General features: G+C 35.3%; 1 protein-coding gene across 1 annotated transcript; it reads right to left on the bottom strand.

Moving 5' to 3' along the window:
* Positions 1 to 5820: 5820 nt before the first annotated feature.
* LOC139732148 (uncharacterized) lies at positions 5821 to 18838 on the bottom strand. Its single transcript, XM_071643019.1, has 10 exons — positions 18803 to 18838; positions 16981 to 17064; positions 16118 to 16228; positions 15353 to 15448; positions 14095 to 14181; positions 10827 to 10943; positions 9867 to 9971; positions 8767 to 8808; positions 8098 to 8181; positions 5821 to 5892 (listed from the first exon to the last, which is right to left on the bottom strand). Exons 1-10 carry the CDS (start codon positions 18836 to 18838, stop codon positions 5821 to 5823), a joined length of 834 nt encoding a protein of 277 aa, XP_071499120.1.
* Positions 18839 to 19192: the final 354 nt, after the last annotated feature.

The following is a 19192-nucleotide window of genomic DNA, read 5'->3' as shown; positions in this document are numbered from 1 at the left end:
TTTGTCATGTCAATACCAACATTGCTCCTGACCATGCACCATATGGTTGTATTTTCACGGTCAGAGGGTTAGAATAAAGCCGTGATATCAGGGCGTAATGACAAAGACACTTCAAAATGACCGGAGCAGGAAAATGTGGGTTAGACATCTTGGAACAGTAGCTCTTATCATTAACTTACTTTTGTTTTCAAAAGCTATTTACTGTAAATCTTGGTGTGAGTAAGTTTGGTACTCAAAAATGTGTTCACTTTTTTTTTATTCTGTGTTTTTTTTTCACTTGTTAAAAGGAAATCCAATTACCACTGTTTAGTTTGTTTTCAGTCACGCCCTTCACAACATATTTATAATATTACTCGATGGATAATGCTTTTGGAAAGTAAAACTCTTGAACATAGATTAAAAAACAATAGGAAGGTCGGATAGTGAAGAAATCTAAATATGTATTTCAACACGAAAAGATGCTTGCAGTTAACCCAAATGTGTTTACATTTTGTTTGAAAGTCGGACACAACAGTGGATCGCGTACAATAAGCTACGTCATGACTATAAATTCAAATGGAATAGAAACAAAATGGAAGACGGATGAAGAGTAAACAGTGTCCAAAATTGGATTGGTTTTCAACATAATTATATGTACAGAAGAAAATGGCATAGAAATATAAATGAATTATGAGAAAATGCTTTGAGTGTCTCATTCAATAATATACTCTCTATTTTCAAAGTTTTCCAGGTTTCAAGTTCAAATTTTCTTTTTGATAATCAATGATTTAATGCTAACCTTTGATTTTGCAACTCATCTTTACATAATTCTACGTGCACTGAGTGGTAGTGAGGTTTTTTTTTCTCTGTAAAAATGGAAAAAAATAATGAAATGAGTTTACTATAAGTGTTTTGCTTTTGTTTTTTGTTTTTTGTTGTTAGTAAAAATTTGAGCAAAGAAAATGAATTCCATCGATATAATTGTTTCGTAAACTTTCGCCTGATAACACCTCACATAAGCTAACGCATGGATTGTTTTATATCGTTTTCATTCTGGCCATATACAACCTGTACCCTTTGTTTATATTGCAATTTATTTTAGATATCTGAAATGCATTGTTTTATCTTAATATTTTCAGCGTTTCTTCAAACGAAGAACTTATTTGTTCTGAGAGAAAGTGCTGGAAACGAGAATCCTCAGAGACTAATGATAGTGATGATGATAATAATAATAATAATAATAATGATAATAATAATAATAATAAGAAGAAGAAGAAGAAGAAGAAGAACAATGATTAATAATCTTTCAGGCTGTTGTATCTTCAAGCTATATGCTTATTTGACGACAGTCTTCTGCATTTACACTCCCAATACATGTGCCATAATTCAGTCAGATCATTTTATTTCCTTTATCCCGAGTGGTTCCCAATCAACGTGTCCTCTTACTCTTTTCTTTGATCTGTACAAGTATATCTCAGTTTTATATTCGGATGAACACACTGTATGTTCCATTGTCTTGTAAACAAAAGAATTACTGTATTTCATTTTTGTAATATATGTTCGATGCAGAAAATACCTAATAAATTCATTTGAACATTTGAACATTTGTTGAACATTTGAATCTTAAAAGATTTCTCAGCGGCAAGATTTACAAATATTGTTCAATTAGTGTGTTTGTTCACCAATAACCCAAAATATGATTTGGAAAATTATATGCAAGAACTACTCAAAGGCTTCAAACAGTTCAATGAAAATAGCAGAAATAAAAGAAGAACAGCAGTAGAAATTGAGTTTCTCCCTCCCCCCCCCCCCCCCCCGCTATAAAGATGTGTAAGGTTTGACCTAGCAAGTTTAACCTCAGCTCTGGTTCAAGCCATTTAGTGGCTGACAGAGACTTTTGAGTTTAGCCATTTGCTCTTATTTTGTAAATATTCTTATTGGAAGAGGCTGAGAGCCTGGAGCCAGCTCACCACCTGGTTAGTTTAATCGCAATACTATTATCGAAATTTAGGCAAATTTTATCTCCTCAGATCTCTTCAGTAATGCCGATTGAACGGTTACATAATATATGTGGTGTCATGCTTTTGAAAAAAAAGGACAATCAAACAAAGAAGATTACTAAATAGGAAAAAAATAGCTATGTTGATGTAACGTTATTATTACACAGTAATATCAATGTCGGGGTTTGTTTTTAAATACATTTTTATAGATATTATTTATAAACATTATTGTTGCTATATCCCTAACTATCATAAACATACTACACATGTATTACAGCATGTGACCTGTATGCCATTTCCTGGTACATATTTATGCAACTGTATGTAATGTCTTGTTTGGTTGAATAGATAACATTGATGACAATAAAGATCATAAGAGTAATAATAATAATTTGGCTTGAAGTGAATGTTTTTCGTTATCTCTATTGGATAAAAATGTAAGTGTTCTTCAAATAAAAAGCGCCATTGAACTGACTGACTTTGATGTACTTCACTTTTGAAAGCCTCGGTGGTGTAATGTTAGTCATGTATACGCACACATAACTTACATATGTATATATATATATATATATATATATATATATATATATATATGTACACACACACACTTATAATATATATATATATATATATTTTTTTTTTTTTTTTTTTTTTTTTTAATGAACATGAATTTTACAAAGTGGGTGTGGCCTGTTCGGCCCATACCGTTGGAGCAGAGGATGGATCGAGACAGGGATGATGGCGCTTGAGGCGAGGGGAGGAATAAAGTTTTGCTGTTATGGTGCATGGTGGTGATTTGTTTGTTGTCGGAAAATACGTGTGACATGTTATTGTACCACCAATATTTTCCTCCCTTCCGTATAAATGATAATAATAACAATAATAATGATGATGATGATGGTGATAATAATAATAATAATAAAGAATATACATATATATATATATATATGTACATGCACATATATAACATATATATACATATACACGAGTGTTTATGTATGTAACGCGTTACCTCGTAGAATTCAATACAAATAAGGCATGAATTTCGTCTGTCGAGTATCACGTGATACACTTTATTCTGAATACTGGAGTAAGCATTAGTTCTCCTCACCCCTCGTCAGGTGGAAAAATTACTCGTCAAAATACTTAAAGAGAGAAAAAATATATATATAGACTGTACACGAATTTATTTAATGAGATGTTATTGTTCTTATTCAGCTTCACACCAAACCAAGGGAAGTGAAAATCTTTCACTTTCATGCAAACACTTTAACAGTGATATAGAAATGTTTGTATAATAATGCATCTGTGTATATATTGTGTCAGCAATTTCATTTCTGCAAAGATGGAAGCTTTCAGCTGTTGTGATAAAGACAGACAAGGCTTCATAACTTTATCCACCGTTACAGAATTAGAATAACAAGCCAGCCAGATTTAGCAAACTCTGTCACATTTTTTTTTCTTGAAGCCAGCTTGCAGCAGTGAGCCGAAGACTATCAAAGTGAAACGTTTCTAGCACATGCCTGTAAAACAACAACAACAAAAATCATCTATACCAACGTTTGCAATTCAAATGCGGACATGTTTACATCGACATAAAGTCTCCACAATTATAGGAAACATATGCTGTACTAATGCAAATGTAAGGGGTTTGTTGTTTTTTTTTGGCGCAAAGCGTTACATTGCAAAACTGATATTGAGGCTCACTGATTGCGTGATACGAATATAAGGGAAAATGGGTGAAAGTAAAGCATGTTATAAATTCCTCCCATTTAAATGAATACAGTCAATTCTATGTATTACTTTTGAGCCTCCGTTCCACCCCCAGCACAATACAAATTCTATAGGATCTTCCTGTCATTTCACAAAAGTCTGAAGACATGAACGCTCAAAAGTGAAAGCAGTCTTTATATAGAGTCGATTCTACACCGACATTAATGCACTATACAAAATATTCAATCAATGGAAAGGTCCGTCTTGCAACAGGAAACATTTTTGTTCTTTTGAAATATGAAATCTGCGCCATGTGTTTATACACATTGCTTCCTCTCTGTGAAATTAACTATTCCACTATAAACCAACTCCAATCTTAGACATTTTGAATTTTTATCTATCCGATAATGGAACTTGGTGTACCCCGTATGCTACATAATTACACTCAATTCATCATGATCTATGTGGTGTCATGGAAAATCATGTTTATATCTCAGTTCAACAAGTTTAGGCACAGTATGAGGCATTTTCAGCCCTTTATCAAACCTGCCATTTTTCACATAATTCATATGTTTTTCAATATCTAAATTTTTTTGTTGAATTATCTAAATCTGTAATGATTTTCTTTCTGTAGTCTTATCGTCAGATGATACAACAAAATAAAACATTTCCAGAGATACCTCATTTTAAAATAACGAGTAATATTCTTGATGTTATGATTACAAATGACCCATATTTTCTTATTGTTTAAGATTTTTGCAGCTTGAGAAGAATTCAGTTTTGCGATTTTGCATTTAAGATCTTCATGTTTTGCAATAAATAGGGTCTTTGATTGTTCATTCACACTGTCAGCCACTTAGCAAATCTGATATAAGACATATAAACGATAGAGTAAGACATTACACCATACGACAAGACTGAGACAGCTACTCTGTAATGTCAAAACTAAAATTCTTTCCTCTTATTTACATGATACCATACACACACACAAAACAACAAAAACAACACTCGGACGGAATATGTATAACATAAACGTGTTCGTGATATTGCACGCACAAAACATATGATACTTGATATTTCCGATATGTAATATTCGCATCTCTGTAGTAAACTATAATCACTTTTTTTTTCTACCAAAAAAAAGAATAATAATCCTGCTTTGTTATGTTGAGTAGTCAGTTATATACCAAGGTTGTTTGTAAAAGAAACATCTCTGCTGAGAATCAAAACAAAATTGTGCTTTAAGGTGAGGCCACAATAATAGACTCATTTTCTTTTTTCTTTATTTCGTCTTCTCAGTTAAATCGTATTTAATTATCTATATATGGTTTGCTAAATAGATAGATACATTGATTGATTGATTAATCTATCTATCTAACTGCTAATAATATCTATCAAAGTCACTGTATGTACAGATTCTATGAAAACAATAAAAATCTCCGGAAGTAGATACGAGGGCCTCACAAAAGGTGTACTTCGTGGTGGATGATTTCATGGTACACCATGCTTTGTTTCTTGGATGCGAGTGTGGTCCTGAAAAGGAGGGCCTATATCCAATCTTGACCTTTCGACGTCGAGATACATCGATATTGAGTAGCTCTGATTCAGGGCCAAACGAAATAATACTTTGTGATCCTCATAACTATCCACTATCACTAAACATTCTACGATCATGGAAACCTTTAAAAAAAAGGTGTGCTGCTGCTATAAATTGTGCGCTCCAATGAAAATGGACGAATCTGAGCATCATGCGCACATTCCTTTCTGTAATTTCCCTCCACGTGTAAGCTCACGTCATTCATTACAGCTCCATCCGCGTCAACTTCAATAGTTCAGTGTTTACTTCGAACTTTGTTGGAAGACTTTCTACGAAGTCTTTCTGGGAGGGAGAGCAGAATGTACAGTCAGCCTTAAGACGAGTTCGATCATCCTTGACGTGTGACAAATGATTTCCCTGGATGGAACCTTTAACCTTGGCAGAATTCAAGCAGAGTCTCACGAATTCTAAAGCTTTCGATAGGTTGTCCATCATGTCCATTGCTACCTTTTGACGTAGTTCACCCAATGACGGAATGTTTTCTTTGTCCACTGTCATAATGGGGCGTCATCGAGTGTATCGTGTCTGGTATCAGCTAACTGTGCAACCATTCCCAGGCTTCTTCGCGCTGCCCCAATTCATCACAGGTTCTTCCGCTTCCGGCTGCAAAACAACAAAAATAACAACCCCATTAGTTAAAATAGGGTTGACACATCCAATGCGATGAATTGGTCGGGTTATATCACATAGTGTCAAAATTCTTGAATGTTTTACCCCGCAGACCCAGTGTATTACTATTACTATTATCATTATCATTATAATTATTATTATTATTATTATTATTACTTATATATATATATATATATAATGATAATGATAATAATAATGATAGTAATACATATAATATAATATAATATAATATAATATAACATAATATAATATAATATAATATAATTGTGTGAAGGTTGAAAGGTGTGACGGAGGAATGACTGCTCTCAGTATGCCTCTCGTTGCAGTACGTTCACTAATAGCCTTTCATTCTCCCGAGCTTTCGATCGAGTTACACAGTTTTTTTCAAGGGCTTGGGACGTAAACAAAAAAGCAGAAAAGCAACCAAGTTGCATACATTTGAACAGAATAAGGCAAAAACAAGGCAAAATAAAAGGCCAATCAAACGGAATATAGACAGCAACATGACATTCACACCAATTTGCATACATTTGAACAGAATGAGGCACAAGCAAGGCAAAAGAAAATCAAACGGAATATAGACAGCAACATGACATTCAATACAACGGAGCGGCAATATTATCACATACACTGGCTTTTCTGCTTTTCTGCATTTGTATTTACGTCCCAAGCCCTTGAAAAAGACCGGTAACTCGGTCGAAAGCTCGGGAGAATAAAAGGCTATTAGTGAACATACTGCAACGTCTGCGAGCAGTCATTTCTCCGTCACACTTACACATAAAGATAATGCAGCACCCACAACGTACGAGGCCAAGCCTTCAATATATATATATATATATATATATATATATATATATATATGATTGTTGTTCGATATATTCCCTCGAAATAGATATGTCAATTCCTAAGATTTTATTTGCCCGCATATATTTTTGTTTCTGTGTTTGACAGGTTTCGGACAAGCTTTCTGTTGTTAGGAACAGCCTTTGTCATAGATTGCTTGATAGCTAATTGGCTGCCACGAAAAATTTGCCATTTTTTTTTTCTTGCTACCAAATTTTATCTCTTGAATCATGGCACTATAGGTGAAGTCCATAATCTCTGTCAAATGTAGTCATTTCATAAATTATGCGGTGTCATGAAAAATCATATTTTATCTCAATTCAACAAACATAATTATATAATCACAACATGTGGTATTTGAAACCCTTTATCAAACCTACCATTTTCAAATAAATATTATGTTTTTTAATATTAACATGTTTTGTTAAATTATTTTCTTTCCTACTCCTCAGTCACAGTATATACGCCGTCTTTGAAGCATTTTATCATACATGTCAAGTGATTATCATACTTTGTTTCAACAAATTCAAGTTTTATCGACGGATTTTAATATTTACGTTGTTCTTTTATTATTCTGAGCCACCAAATTTCATGGTCGAACCACTAAAGTATGAAATCTGATGATTTGGTGGCCTGAACAGGCCTGTGGAATTTCAGGGAAAAAAAATCACAGCCACATAATAACGATAGTAAACGCTGCCATGTTGGCTGCTATTTATGGGTCACAACTTCCTGATATTATTTCCCTTTTCTTTCATATTTTCGCTGAGCTATTAATCTTTGATCATCGCATTCGTTCTATGTTATATATTATATTTCCCCCATTTGAAGCAACTTGTCTTTTAGAGATAGCTGATAGATTGTGTACTTTGTTCAATATCAGCACCTGTAAACTGCAAAGGAGATGATGGCTGAATGCACGAATGCTCAAGAGATCCTCTTTTGTGAATTTCTGGACTTCGCAAGCACTCTCACGGATAATGTCACCAGCGTCACTATTTCCATGGAAACACAAATTGCCATAGCTACACTAGAGAATGAGTAAGATCTTGCAATCGCACAGACTTCACCCTGATCTATGCATTTCAAGTATGACACCGGCTTGGAAGTTGTGTGGACAGCAGATGTCACCGATATCAATTTCACAGCGTGATAAATCACTGATAATTATTTGGCCGATATATTCCTTCTTTTTTCTTCACTGTTCGAGATCCTTAAAACAACAATGTTTGATTAAACTATGCCTTTCTTTCCACGCAGTCCGTTTAGTCAGGTAATCAAGACTACCAGTGTACATAAATGATTGAATAAGAAGCCCGCCGTTTCTTATCTCACCTGAATTTCCTCTGCATCTTCAATGTCGTAAACTTCCACAGTCTTTGACTGTCCTGCGTTGTTGTTTGTCTGAAAGAAGTTCGTCTGTTGCAAAACAAAGCAAGAAACTTGATAGCATTTGAGAGGACAACGGTTTTATTTATACATTCACATAAATGTGTGGTACAGTGAAGAGTGAGGTTTCTTATCCTTAACATAAAGATATCAATTGTTAACCTTCACTAGCCAGGCAGTGTGTCTTTTACATATCCTTGGTTGAATATCACACACACACACACACACACACACACACACACACACAAGAAAAAAAGACGTAAATACATTTCCCTTTCTGAAAACAAAAATAATTTCCGTAGGTTCAAGTATTGACATCACTTTCAAATATTCAGTCTTCAAAGTATTTTTTTTTCTCATTCTTTTTTTAACGGCAATATCCACCGTGAATAACACGACGACGATCAGAGCTGGTGAACACAAAATTTGATTTCAGTGGTAGATCGGGTTGCCATAGCAACAGAAAGGGCTAACACAATTGTCCAGAGCAATACCATCTGTATCGAGTAAGCCGAAGCGTATTATAAAGGTAAAAACAATTTACCAGCGGCAGGAAATAAACCACGAGTAATTAACGACACGCTGAAAAGAGTTCGATTTCCATCAAATGCTTACCTTGTGTAGATTCCCGCCGTCTCCATTTGCCATCGTTTTATTCTGTAAGGTGTAAAAGGATGAAAGAATGCAAGGATAGTTCATATTAGATGACCAATTACTTTATATATATATATATATATATATATATATATATACATACATACACCTTACGCTGAATGCTATTATCTACTACAGTTGTACTACTGCCACACGTCAAAACAAAACATATCATTGATAATTTTAGGTTTTCAAAAGTGATTGTATTTAATGCTACTATGACGTTGAAAGCACTGTTCATTGTATAGACATGATAAAACTATTGCATTTTTGAACGAACTGGGCATCTGTAACAAATGATTTGAAAGTGCTTCTTTTTCTATTCACACGTTATGCTATTGACACGGTAGTGACACATTCTTGTCCCATCTATTGATATCTACTTATATTGACTATTTATAGGACGACATGCCATGTTTGCAGTTGTTTTGAGTATCGTTTGAAACAAGGTCACTTTTGGGAAAAGCAAACAAACACAGGGACTTTTATACACGAACAGGTTATAAAATGCTCCAGTCAGCATCACTATAAGATAGTCTAAACTGAATTGAACTGAACTGAATTGAATTGAATTGAATTGAACTGAATTGAATTGAATTGAACTGAATTGAATTGAACTGAATTGAATTGAAGTGGTTTATTCGTTGACAAAAAAAAAAATCTAGTAAAACATAGCAGCCAACAGGCTGAACTGTCGTTTGTTTCACAATAGTATAGAATTACATACTGAAAATTCTGACATAAAGATACCTTGATAGATATAAAAACCAATCCTTTTATACAAGTTAAAATTCAATGACTCTTAAAATATTGACATACAAGTGTATTTACAATAGTGGAAAGTGATTCTGGTTCCTAACATTCTTTACATGATAATAGCAGAAAACATTGAAGAGCTTACATCCAAAAGGCGCTAAATCCATCATTTTTCAATGGATTTAGCGCCTTTTGGAAGCAATGATATGTAAATGAAAGTGTGTAAATTGATACAAAAAATGATATATACAAAATCGATACATGAATAATGATAATCGGTTTAAGTAATATTGAAAGTTGTTTACCTCATTTGAACTTTCTTTTAATTTGGCGTCGATCATCGACACAATTTCGTCGTAGTTCATCCGATCTGCGTAACTCCTTGCTGTGTCTTCTGATTGGTCGTCCCACTGGTGTGTGTGTGTGTGTGTGTGCGTGTGTTTGCGTGTGTTTGTATGAATGTGTGTGATAGACAGAAAGATAGAGTGCGTGCGTGTTTGTGTTTGTGTTTGCGTAATTGTGTGTGAAAAAGGAGAAAAAGCAAATGAGATATTTAATCAAATCTTTCCCCCCACCACATTTAACTTTTTTACCGATACAATAAGAGATAAAGCTAAGTAATACATAAATACATAAGCATTAGATTTTTTTTGATTAACACGTCTACTATAATTTTAGTAAACCGTCCATCAAATAGGTACATGTAATGTAATGACTTTTTCACTCCTCCTGAACAAGGAGATAATTCGTGTATGGGAATGTCAATTAAACCTCTGAACCTAAATTCTGACAATTAAGTTATCGCAATACTGGGCGGGTTGTAAGTCTCAGAGTTCCTATTAAAGAAAGATGCTCTGTTTTAGTGCATTGTTTTATGGTATTACTCATCCTTTTTAATGTATAATTTCATTGTATGCTTATCATATTGCAAAAGTGCTCTCTTTTTGGAGAAACGATAGATTGTATTGAATGGAAATAAACGGGACTGGACTTTACTGAACTGAATTGAACTAAATAGGATGTTCACTGCCATTATACACATTGCCATTAACCACATCATTTTTGGGTTGTCATCACTCACATGGTATAAACTAATTATAAAGTACTTTCGTGATATTCAAACTAATGCAACTTTCTTTATTTTTTCCCCATTTCAGGCTATTATTATACTAGCTAAGTAATTGGATTGATTTCGTCACTTTAATAGACAAACATGAAATATCCCCTGATCGCTGGCTTCTTCCCAAAGAAAACAGCGTACATACCTTCATGACTGCGTGTAGATCAATGTTGTAGTGTATCAAGACCTTGGCCACAGCAAGATGTCCGCGTACGAGCGCCAGTTGAAGCAGAGTACAGTCAGGCTGATCCAACTCCATTGGCTGCGACAAAGTGTTAACGACACACATTTTTATTATACGCATATAATCCTCAACATTACTACGCTCAAAATTATAAACGAAAGTATCAATGGTAAGATCATTGTATCATAGCATTCAAGAAGGTATGGCACCTACTATATAGTTAAAGTGAATAACGTTAAGTTTATTTCCAGTCGTGCTTACGAGACAATACATTAGACAAGGATATTTTTCTAGTGATGTCCCCTCTTTGACTCCGGGGTAAAAAATGAGCCCCAAAAATACCTGGATTATAACTGATAGTTACGGGAGCATGTCTAACACTGAAGAGGTTTCTTTCGGTAGACTTTTTTTTTTGGGGGGGGGGGTGGATTTATTGGATTTTGATAGATTCATCTAATCTTTATCCAACACAAGATACATATTAAAATTCAGCGGTGACAATTTAACAAGGACAAAATGACAATTTCTGCAGCAAATTCTCGAGGACCTGATGGATGACCTTTGAACTTCACCGCAATTCACAAAAATAGGCTTGATTTAACTTGTCTCGTCTAACTCTGCTACAATGTCCATTGTCAGTGTCTCCTGAATTGCGACAGACACCTCAATAATTGGCGCCTGTAACATAGCAACGTAATCGAAGGAGCAATAGAGCCAAGCAAGTACGAACTGCCTCCAGCACACTCTTTTGAGAGAAGCCACGGAGCAGACGACAGGTGGTAATCGGGTGATATCGATTAATATCTTTGCATTGTGCGGGTTGCGAAGGGCAGATTGTCTATGAGCGCTGGCTTTTACACCTTTTTGATGTACCAGTGAAAGTGTATCGACCGTCTGGGCGACGTCATGAAATCAGTTCACCTGCACAATTATTGATTGCATGCATGCACGTTTTATATGATATTGATTTTCGGTGCATGATGATTTCATTGCCAAGCTCACGCTGAAGTTTCATGATGGCTGCTGATGGAATTTTTGACTCGCATGTTTACCATTCCATTGCGGGCGAGGGCTTTGTTTTCGTTTCATAAAACCTCCCTAATTCATCTGATTTCGTCACGAGATTCAATTGCAGGAAAGACGTCAGGTGTGTGCCATTGTCGCCTCACGGTCTTTTTCCCATTTGTCATCCCAGACGTATTAATTTGACTTTGAGTCTGGCCCGTTTTGAATTCATCATCAATAATTAAGAAGAGGATTTGTTACAGACAGGGTATCGAACTTTTCTCCCGTAAGCCCACACCATTAGAATAATACCGTTTGAAGTTTTACCCAGGAAATTATTCCTATGACCCCTGGAAAAAAAATCAACAAAGCCATAGCTTCAACCAAAAGAACAAATATGCATAATAGGCCTAATAATAATATTGACTAATACTATAGTATTAGCACTTCCGCAATTGACGGACGAAACATCGTAGTAAAGATTTAGGTTGGTTGGACAATTATTTCTTTCCTTAAATGAGATTAATAATGCTGGTTTCACATTATATATATTTTGTTACAACTAGGGTATCAAACTAGATTTTTTGCCAGTTTCACATTATACGGTGCGAATGATGAACGTGACTTTTCTTATCAAAACCTTCTGTTTTTAGTTCTATTTCAATCCCAGTTGAACTTCACATCTCAAAACGTACAGTATTACAGTTGTATTGTGACCCGAGCGAATTCGCTTTGTTTTTCTATAGGTCAGGCAAGCCTCAAAGAATTAACCTCGATAAAACTAATGGGTTAAATCGATAACCTCTAAAAATGCAGAAATTCGTGAATTCCAGGGTTTTGCTAGGTTGATGTTTGGTGCATGTATTACCTGTAGCATAGGAATCACTTGAGATTGTCAGCCTACCCAACGGCATTAAGTTTTGCTAGTGCGGGGATGACCAACCGCACCATTAATATCGCCCATACGATGGGGAACGTGTGTGTGCGTGTGTATGAGTTAATTTCTATTGTTTATATGCCACGTAAGTAACTTGTTCGCCGGGATTTTGTCCTCTCTCCTTTTCTCTCATAACTTTCTCAAGTGGCGGTTGGCATGTGATGTTTAATCCTCGTAATCAATAAGACCAAAATGCCAGACTGCAAGTTACCGTCTGCACCTTAATATAGCTGACGTCGCAGCTTCGCGCCTGCCGCTAGGCTTTCGGTAATGGATGTAGGCTGGCTGGCGTATATACACTACGCAAATTCCCGTCTTGTACGCCTCCGCACCTCCATTCTTTCTAATTAAACACAGAAAGCAGTGCATTGTTTTGAGATAATCTTCCATTAGAACGCATGTACGTCATCCCGTTGTCCAAGCAGCGGATGTTATAGATCTACTTCATGTTGACAATTCACTCGAGCACATGCCCTGTATTACAGTATGCATCTTTACGCCACGATTCCATACGGTCTCAAAGCTTAAAACCGTGTGTTTTTTCCCCTTCTTCTTCTTCTTCTTTTTCTTTTCTTTTGCTGATACTGGAATGCATAACTGAGATGCGGGTTTTTTTTTCTTCATTAGAACAGACTGACATTCATAGTGAGTGATATTAGATAACCAGTCTAACTCTTTGAAGTCTCAAGATGATCTTGACATTACATGACGATGATGGTAAGGTTGGCGTTACATGGTTAATGAAAACTGTAACGCTGGTATGTCGTTACGGTTATGTCTTACTGTCTTGTACTTTTGTCGCTGTGTCCACTTGTCATGTTTTGTCATTGCTACCATTTTAGGTAAACCAACATGTTTCTATTAGCTGCAATTTTTTATTTTATCATCAATTTTTATCGTAATCATTAATATCTTATCAGTAGGATCATTTTTACTTTTGATTGCATAAATAGTACTGTTGTATAGGTAATTTATGGTTGTTGGTTGTTGTTGGTGGCGGTGGTGGTTTGTGTGTGTGTGTGTGTGTGTGTGTGTGTGTGTATGTGTGTGTGTGTTTGGTCATATCAATCTTCCTCGCTATAGTGCGTCTACGCAGGCAAACAATAGTTAATTATCACGATGGAGTTTGACTTGGTTCCTCCGCCGAAACTACTTTTTCTCTATCAACATTCATTTAATGCCAATGATCAAACCCCAACACATACACACACACACACACACACACACACACACACCGACACATTTCCATGCAAATGCACGTGCATTATGTACAAAATGCATTATTACCGTGTGCATTATGTTGACCTTTGCACCTTTCATTATTACGTCGACTGCGTCGTGGTCGGCGCCATTCATAACTGACGTCATCAGTCTCTGTTGCACAGAAAAAAAGGGGAAAAAGACACACCAATGTAGTTATGACCAAGAATCCATACACTATCCTCTTTTAGCACACATTATTTGCACAATTAACCCAAAGCAATATACCACTTCATATTGTCAATACATAGGCCCTATATCTTAACCTTTTCTCCTCAAGTCGTCCACAAATATATTTCTCTCTGTGCCGAAATACGCATATTCCCCATATGAAATGGAATACATGGATATTTGTCGGTTAATTATCACGTAAGTAATGCAGCGAGGATAAAAAAATCGTAACATTACGATTAGTGACGTTACGTAATGGTATAATTATGCAAGAATTTAACAGGCTGTTGACGAGGCTAGAATGAATAATGTGTATTCATGTAGACCATGCAAGATAACAAAATTTAATATTTCCTCTTTTTTTCTTTTTTCTTTTTTTGGTAATGTAACGCTTGACGGTCCCTGTATGGGAAGTAACATTCCACCTCAGGAAAACATTATTTCTCAGGGAAAATATAACTCCATGTCAATGTCATGCATCGGTTAATGATATGGATTATGTCGCTTACTCCGAAGGTTCGTTAATCCATAACTGAAATAAAGTTCGTTATTTCGAAACAAACAATTCCGTATACTTATAGATGTTCGTAAGTCCGAAATCAAAATAAGATTCGCTATTCCTAAGGTTTGATATAAAAGTCAGAAAAAGATATAAGGTTCGGTAACCAGAAAATCATGTAAAGATCCGTCATAATGAACCCTAGGAATTACGAATCTTATTTTGATTCTGGATAAACGAAACTATTGAATAACAAATTCCTTTGGCTATTCGTTTTTGGATTAAAGAACCGTCAGATTAACAAACCTTATTTCATTTTCGAACTTTTTTATATAACGAACCTTTGGAATAATGAACTGTAACCAATAAGATTGCCCCTTAAAATCAAACTTTCTGGGCGGTTAAATGTAAATGTTGGAGGAACATCGTATCAGGGCAATATACCCCCCCCCCCTCCCCCCCCCCCCCCCGCTAAATACTGGCTAGTGATAAGGTTAGAATAGTTTAGGGTTAGAGTTATAGCTAGGATTAGGGTTACGGTTATAAGGTTACGGGAAGAGTCTGGGGTAGATTGCCTAGGGGGTAATTGAATTGCTTTACACCCGAGGAACATACCTCGTTTAGCCCTTGTATATATTGTATGTAGTCAGCCAGTGAGTTCAGCTCCTTGTCGCGTGCCAAGTCGACCACGGTCTTTTTCTTCCCCGTTACCTGTATACGGGATGAATTTAAAAAAAAAAGACAACAAAACATTACAGAGAATGGATCTATCAACATTTGTTCAATCAGCTTTCCCACCAGTTTTCATGATCAACACGGGCCAAAAAATGTTAAATAGTATTCCAGCCACAACAGACTTCCACAAAATATATCCAGTGAGAGCATCAACAAGCGCTGAGGTTACAAAGTTTGCGATGAGCATAGCTGTAAGGAAATATTCGATTATTTCATATTACATCTAATATCATTTTATGTATATACACAACACATCAATTCATTAATTCATGACTTAACAGTTGAACAGTAACTCTACATATTATGAACGATCCAGGTGCCCATCATGTCATAAAGAGGTTTGCAGTGATTTAAATGTTGTTATTATGCAGTTGCCATGATAGTGACTCAAATACTCACATCTGATTGGTTACTGCATGTATGTTGCCATAGAAACTGCAATTACTGCAACTTAAATGAGTTGTAAAGGTTTAAATGAAAACGGTTCCTGCAAATTTTAGACACTGATCAGAGAAGTCAGAACATTAATGGAGCATGCAGTGATTACTCAACCTAAGTCACTACGATAATGGTGGATGAGGACTTGATCACCACATATTACACGCAGTTACGTAATACTGAAATATGGAAGAAGATTATACTCACAGTCACTGTGACGGTAAGATCTGCTCCTCTGTCCACGAGAAGCTTCGCAACCTCTTCATTCCTGTTCTCTATGGCAACGAGAAGAACCGTCTTCTTCGAGAGATATCCACCCTTTTTATATGATCGGAATGAAATAAAAGTGATAACGAGGAGCAATTGCGATTCCGCCACATACATATTATGGACAACACACATAACTAAGTGTATTCGTGTATGTTTACACGTACACGATACGCATACTTACAGGTGTACACACACAACACACAACACACACACACACACGCACACACACACACACAGACACCATGTATATTACGTATGTATATATATATATATATATATATATATATATATATACATATACGTCAAGTACAAGTTGAAATAAGTCAGTAATGCAGCACTTTATTTGAGAATATAACCTTAAGTTTGGTGTGGTGGGCAAAACTCATGTCAAAAATAAAAAAAATAATTACATATATAATAATAACAATAATAACTATATCTAAATATGTATATATATATATGTATATATATATATATATACATATATTTATATATACACATATAGAGTAAGTTGTCCACGTGTTGGTGTGATAATATCACCGAAAATAAAACTAAAACCAAGTTCATTTATTTTTGATGATATATATACATATATAGCCTAGGCCCTATATAATATGCATATATATATGTTATATACACACATATATATATATACATATATATAAATATACATATACTTGTGTGTGTGTATTTGTATACAGATAGATAGATAGATAGAAAGATATGCATATACGTAACCTTAATGCGGGGGGGGGGGGGGTTAGATTATACACACAGTCCTTCAGAAGAAAAAAAAGTACCTCGCTCTCATTCACGTCGGCGCCCTTGTCCAGCAGTTCTCCGACTTTTAAAGAATCCCCCTGCACAGCCGCCTCCAAAATTTCCTGAAACGTCAGACAAAATGTATAAAAGTTACGTAGAGATACTAGAATATTCTTGCTTTTTCTTTCATAGCAATGTGTGCCGCATGGGCATGATTTTAGCTAATTGTGTTATATTACTTGCCTATGTATTTTTATTCACATGTTATGTATATTGATTAGACAGTGTTTGACACAAAGCACAATCAGTCTGAAAAGAAAATGTGTTTTCTATACAAAAATTGGACTTGCCTTAACATTACTTTAGTATGTTTTCTTAAATGATAGTGCCTTGTTATTTTCTAAGATTCAGCCTGCAGTTCCGATGAGTAGCTTGTTTTTACTTTGCTTCATTATGCAAGGGATTTTCCTATCTAAGACATAGGCCGGTGAAAAATAAACATAATGAAGTTCCATTGCAAAAGCAAACTACATTTGTAATGCATTGTGAGAGTGATTGTTATGAGGGGTGTTGATAAAGTGCACATGAGTGTTTGAACTTCTTAGATTTCCAGATTTCCCTTTGCTTGAATGTAAAATAAAACCAATTCTGTTAGATAAGATTTATATCTGGCAACTTGCAAGCTCATTTTTTTTAATTCATCAGTATCTGTTTACATCATGTTTCGAATCTCCAACAAGTGGCACATGTCTTCCAAAGGTGGCTCAAATCTCCTGAAGACATGGCTCAACTCTCTACACACTGCTGGAGTGCTGAGCCATTTGACATTTTTTCTCATTTTTTTTTAATTAAGCAATGATCTACATAAAATTGCAAAGGTAAAAGACAGCTTTTTAATATTGTATTTCAATTTGGTCACAAACACGTCTTATAATCAAGGATTGATTAGGAGACATTTCCAAAAATAGAAAAAGTGGCTCAACTCGACTCTTGCATCTGCCCTACATACAGCACGTACTGTGCGTGTAAATGTTGTATTTTATGCTTGCCATTTTCATTCTCTCGTTCTGTTTCTCGGCAACAAAGCGTTTTAAGCAATGGTGCGTGACAATCATCGAGACAATATACCAATTAACCTGTACAAGAATGATCACTTTCTCTCCCGCAGCCAGGTAAATGACATTGCTCTTTGTATTTCCTTTTATTTCTTTTTTTTCACAGACATCATCGCTCCACATCCAGAGCATGAAGAGACAAACACATTTGCCTTGATATAGAGAAGTAAACAGTGGAACGAAAAACAAAACAGCAATATGGCTTCTTGATCGTGTCTGGATTCAAGTCTTATATAGCCTACTTTGTCCTTGTTTGTGGAATCCTGCAAGATCATCACGTTGGATTGTCCACTCTTATGGAGTTTAAAATTAATCGATGATCCTGTTACTATATTCCCATAAAATAATTTCCAACGAGAAACACTCATACTGACATACAACTGTAATACAGATAAATGAAAATATAATTATTTTCATAATCATTATCATAACTGTATGTGTGTGAATGAGAGAGAGAGAGAGAGAGAGAGAGAGAGAGAGTTACAGAAAGACAGAGCCACAGGTAGACAAAGACCAACTGATATGTTCGAGTTTTTGGAGGGGTGTAAACAGCTCAAATTATGGCCATATTGCCCCAACCATGTGAGTCTGTTAATCCGATAAATCAAAATATTAATGTCGCGTACTAGTAATATGGCACGTCAACTTGGAAAGGTTGTAAAGGTAATGAAAATAAATAATCGAGAGAATGCGTTCTTTTCTTGAATTATAAATGGATCATTCTACAAGTAACAAAATAACTTACCTCTCGAAGTTGTTGTTTGATGCTCCAGTTACTCATAGTGGTGTTTCTTGTCTCTTGTATTTTCCAAATTTTATTCCGAGTGACCGCCCTTGCTAGATCATTGCTGTATCGCAGGTTTATTCTAAAGAATGAAGAAAGCCAATGAAATAAGCAAAACAAAACACATTAGCTGGCTTCTTGAACGGTGGTAAACAGTTATACGTGACCCTAGCCTGTTCATTTATTTGTCATTATAAGGGTATACAAGGACACAAATCTTCAATCAGATTTCCATTATAAGAGTTTGTGGGCACATTCGACTTATTGCAAGTTTATTGCTTTCAGCAACGGCATCTTTTTTTCTTTTTGCATGACCCTTTTTATAATGTCGCACGTTTTTATTATCATTTG

Source organism: Diadema antillarum, unplaced genomic scaffold (assembly GCF_040938485.1).
Source record: "Diadema antillarum isolate AM-2024a unplaced genomic scaffold, OU_Dant_1.0 seq00000400_RagTag, whole genome shotgun sequence".
In the NCBI taxonomy this organism is placed as follows: domain Eukaryota; kingdom Metazoa; phylum Echinodermata; class Echinoidea; order Diadematoida; family Diadematidae; genus Diadema; species Diadema antillarum.
The sequence above is the reverse complement of the archived record's forward strand: the minus strand, read 5'-3'. Positions and strand labels throughout refer to the sequence as shown.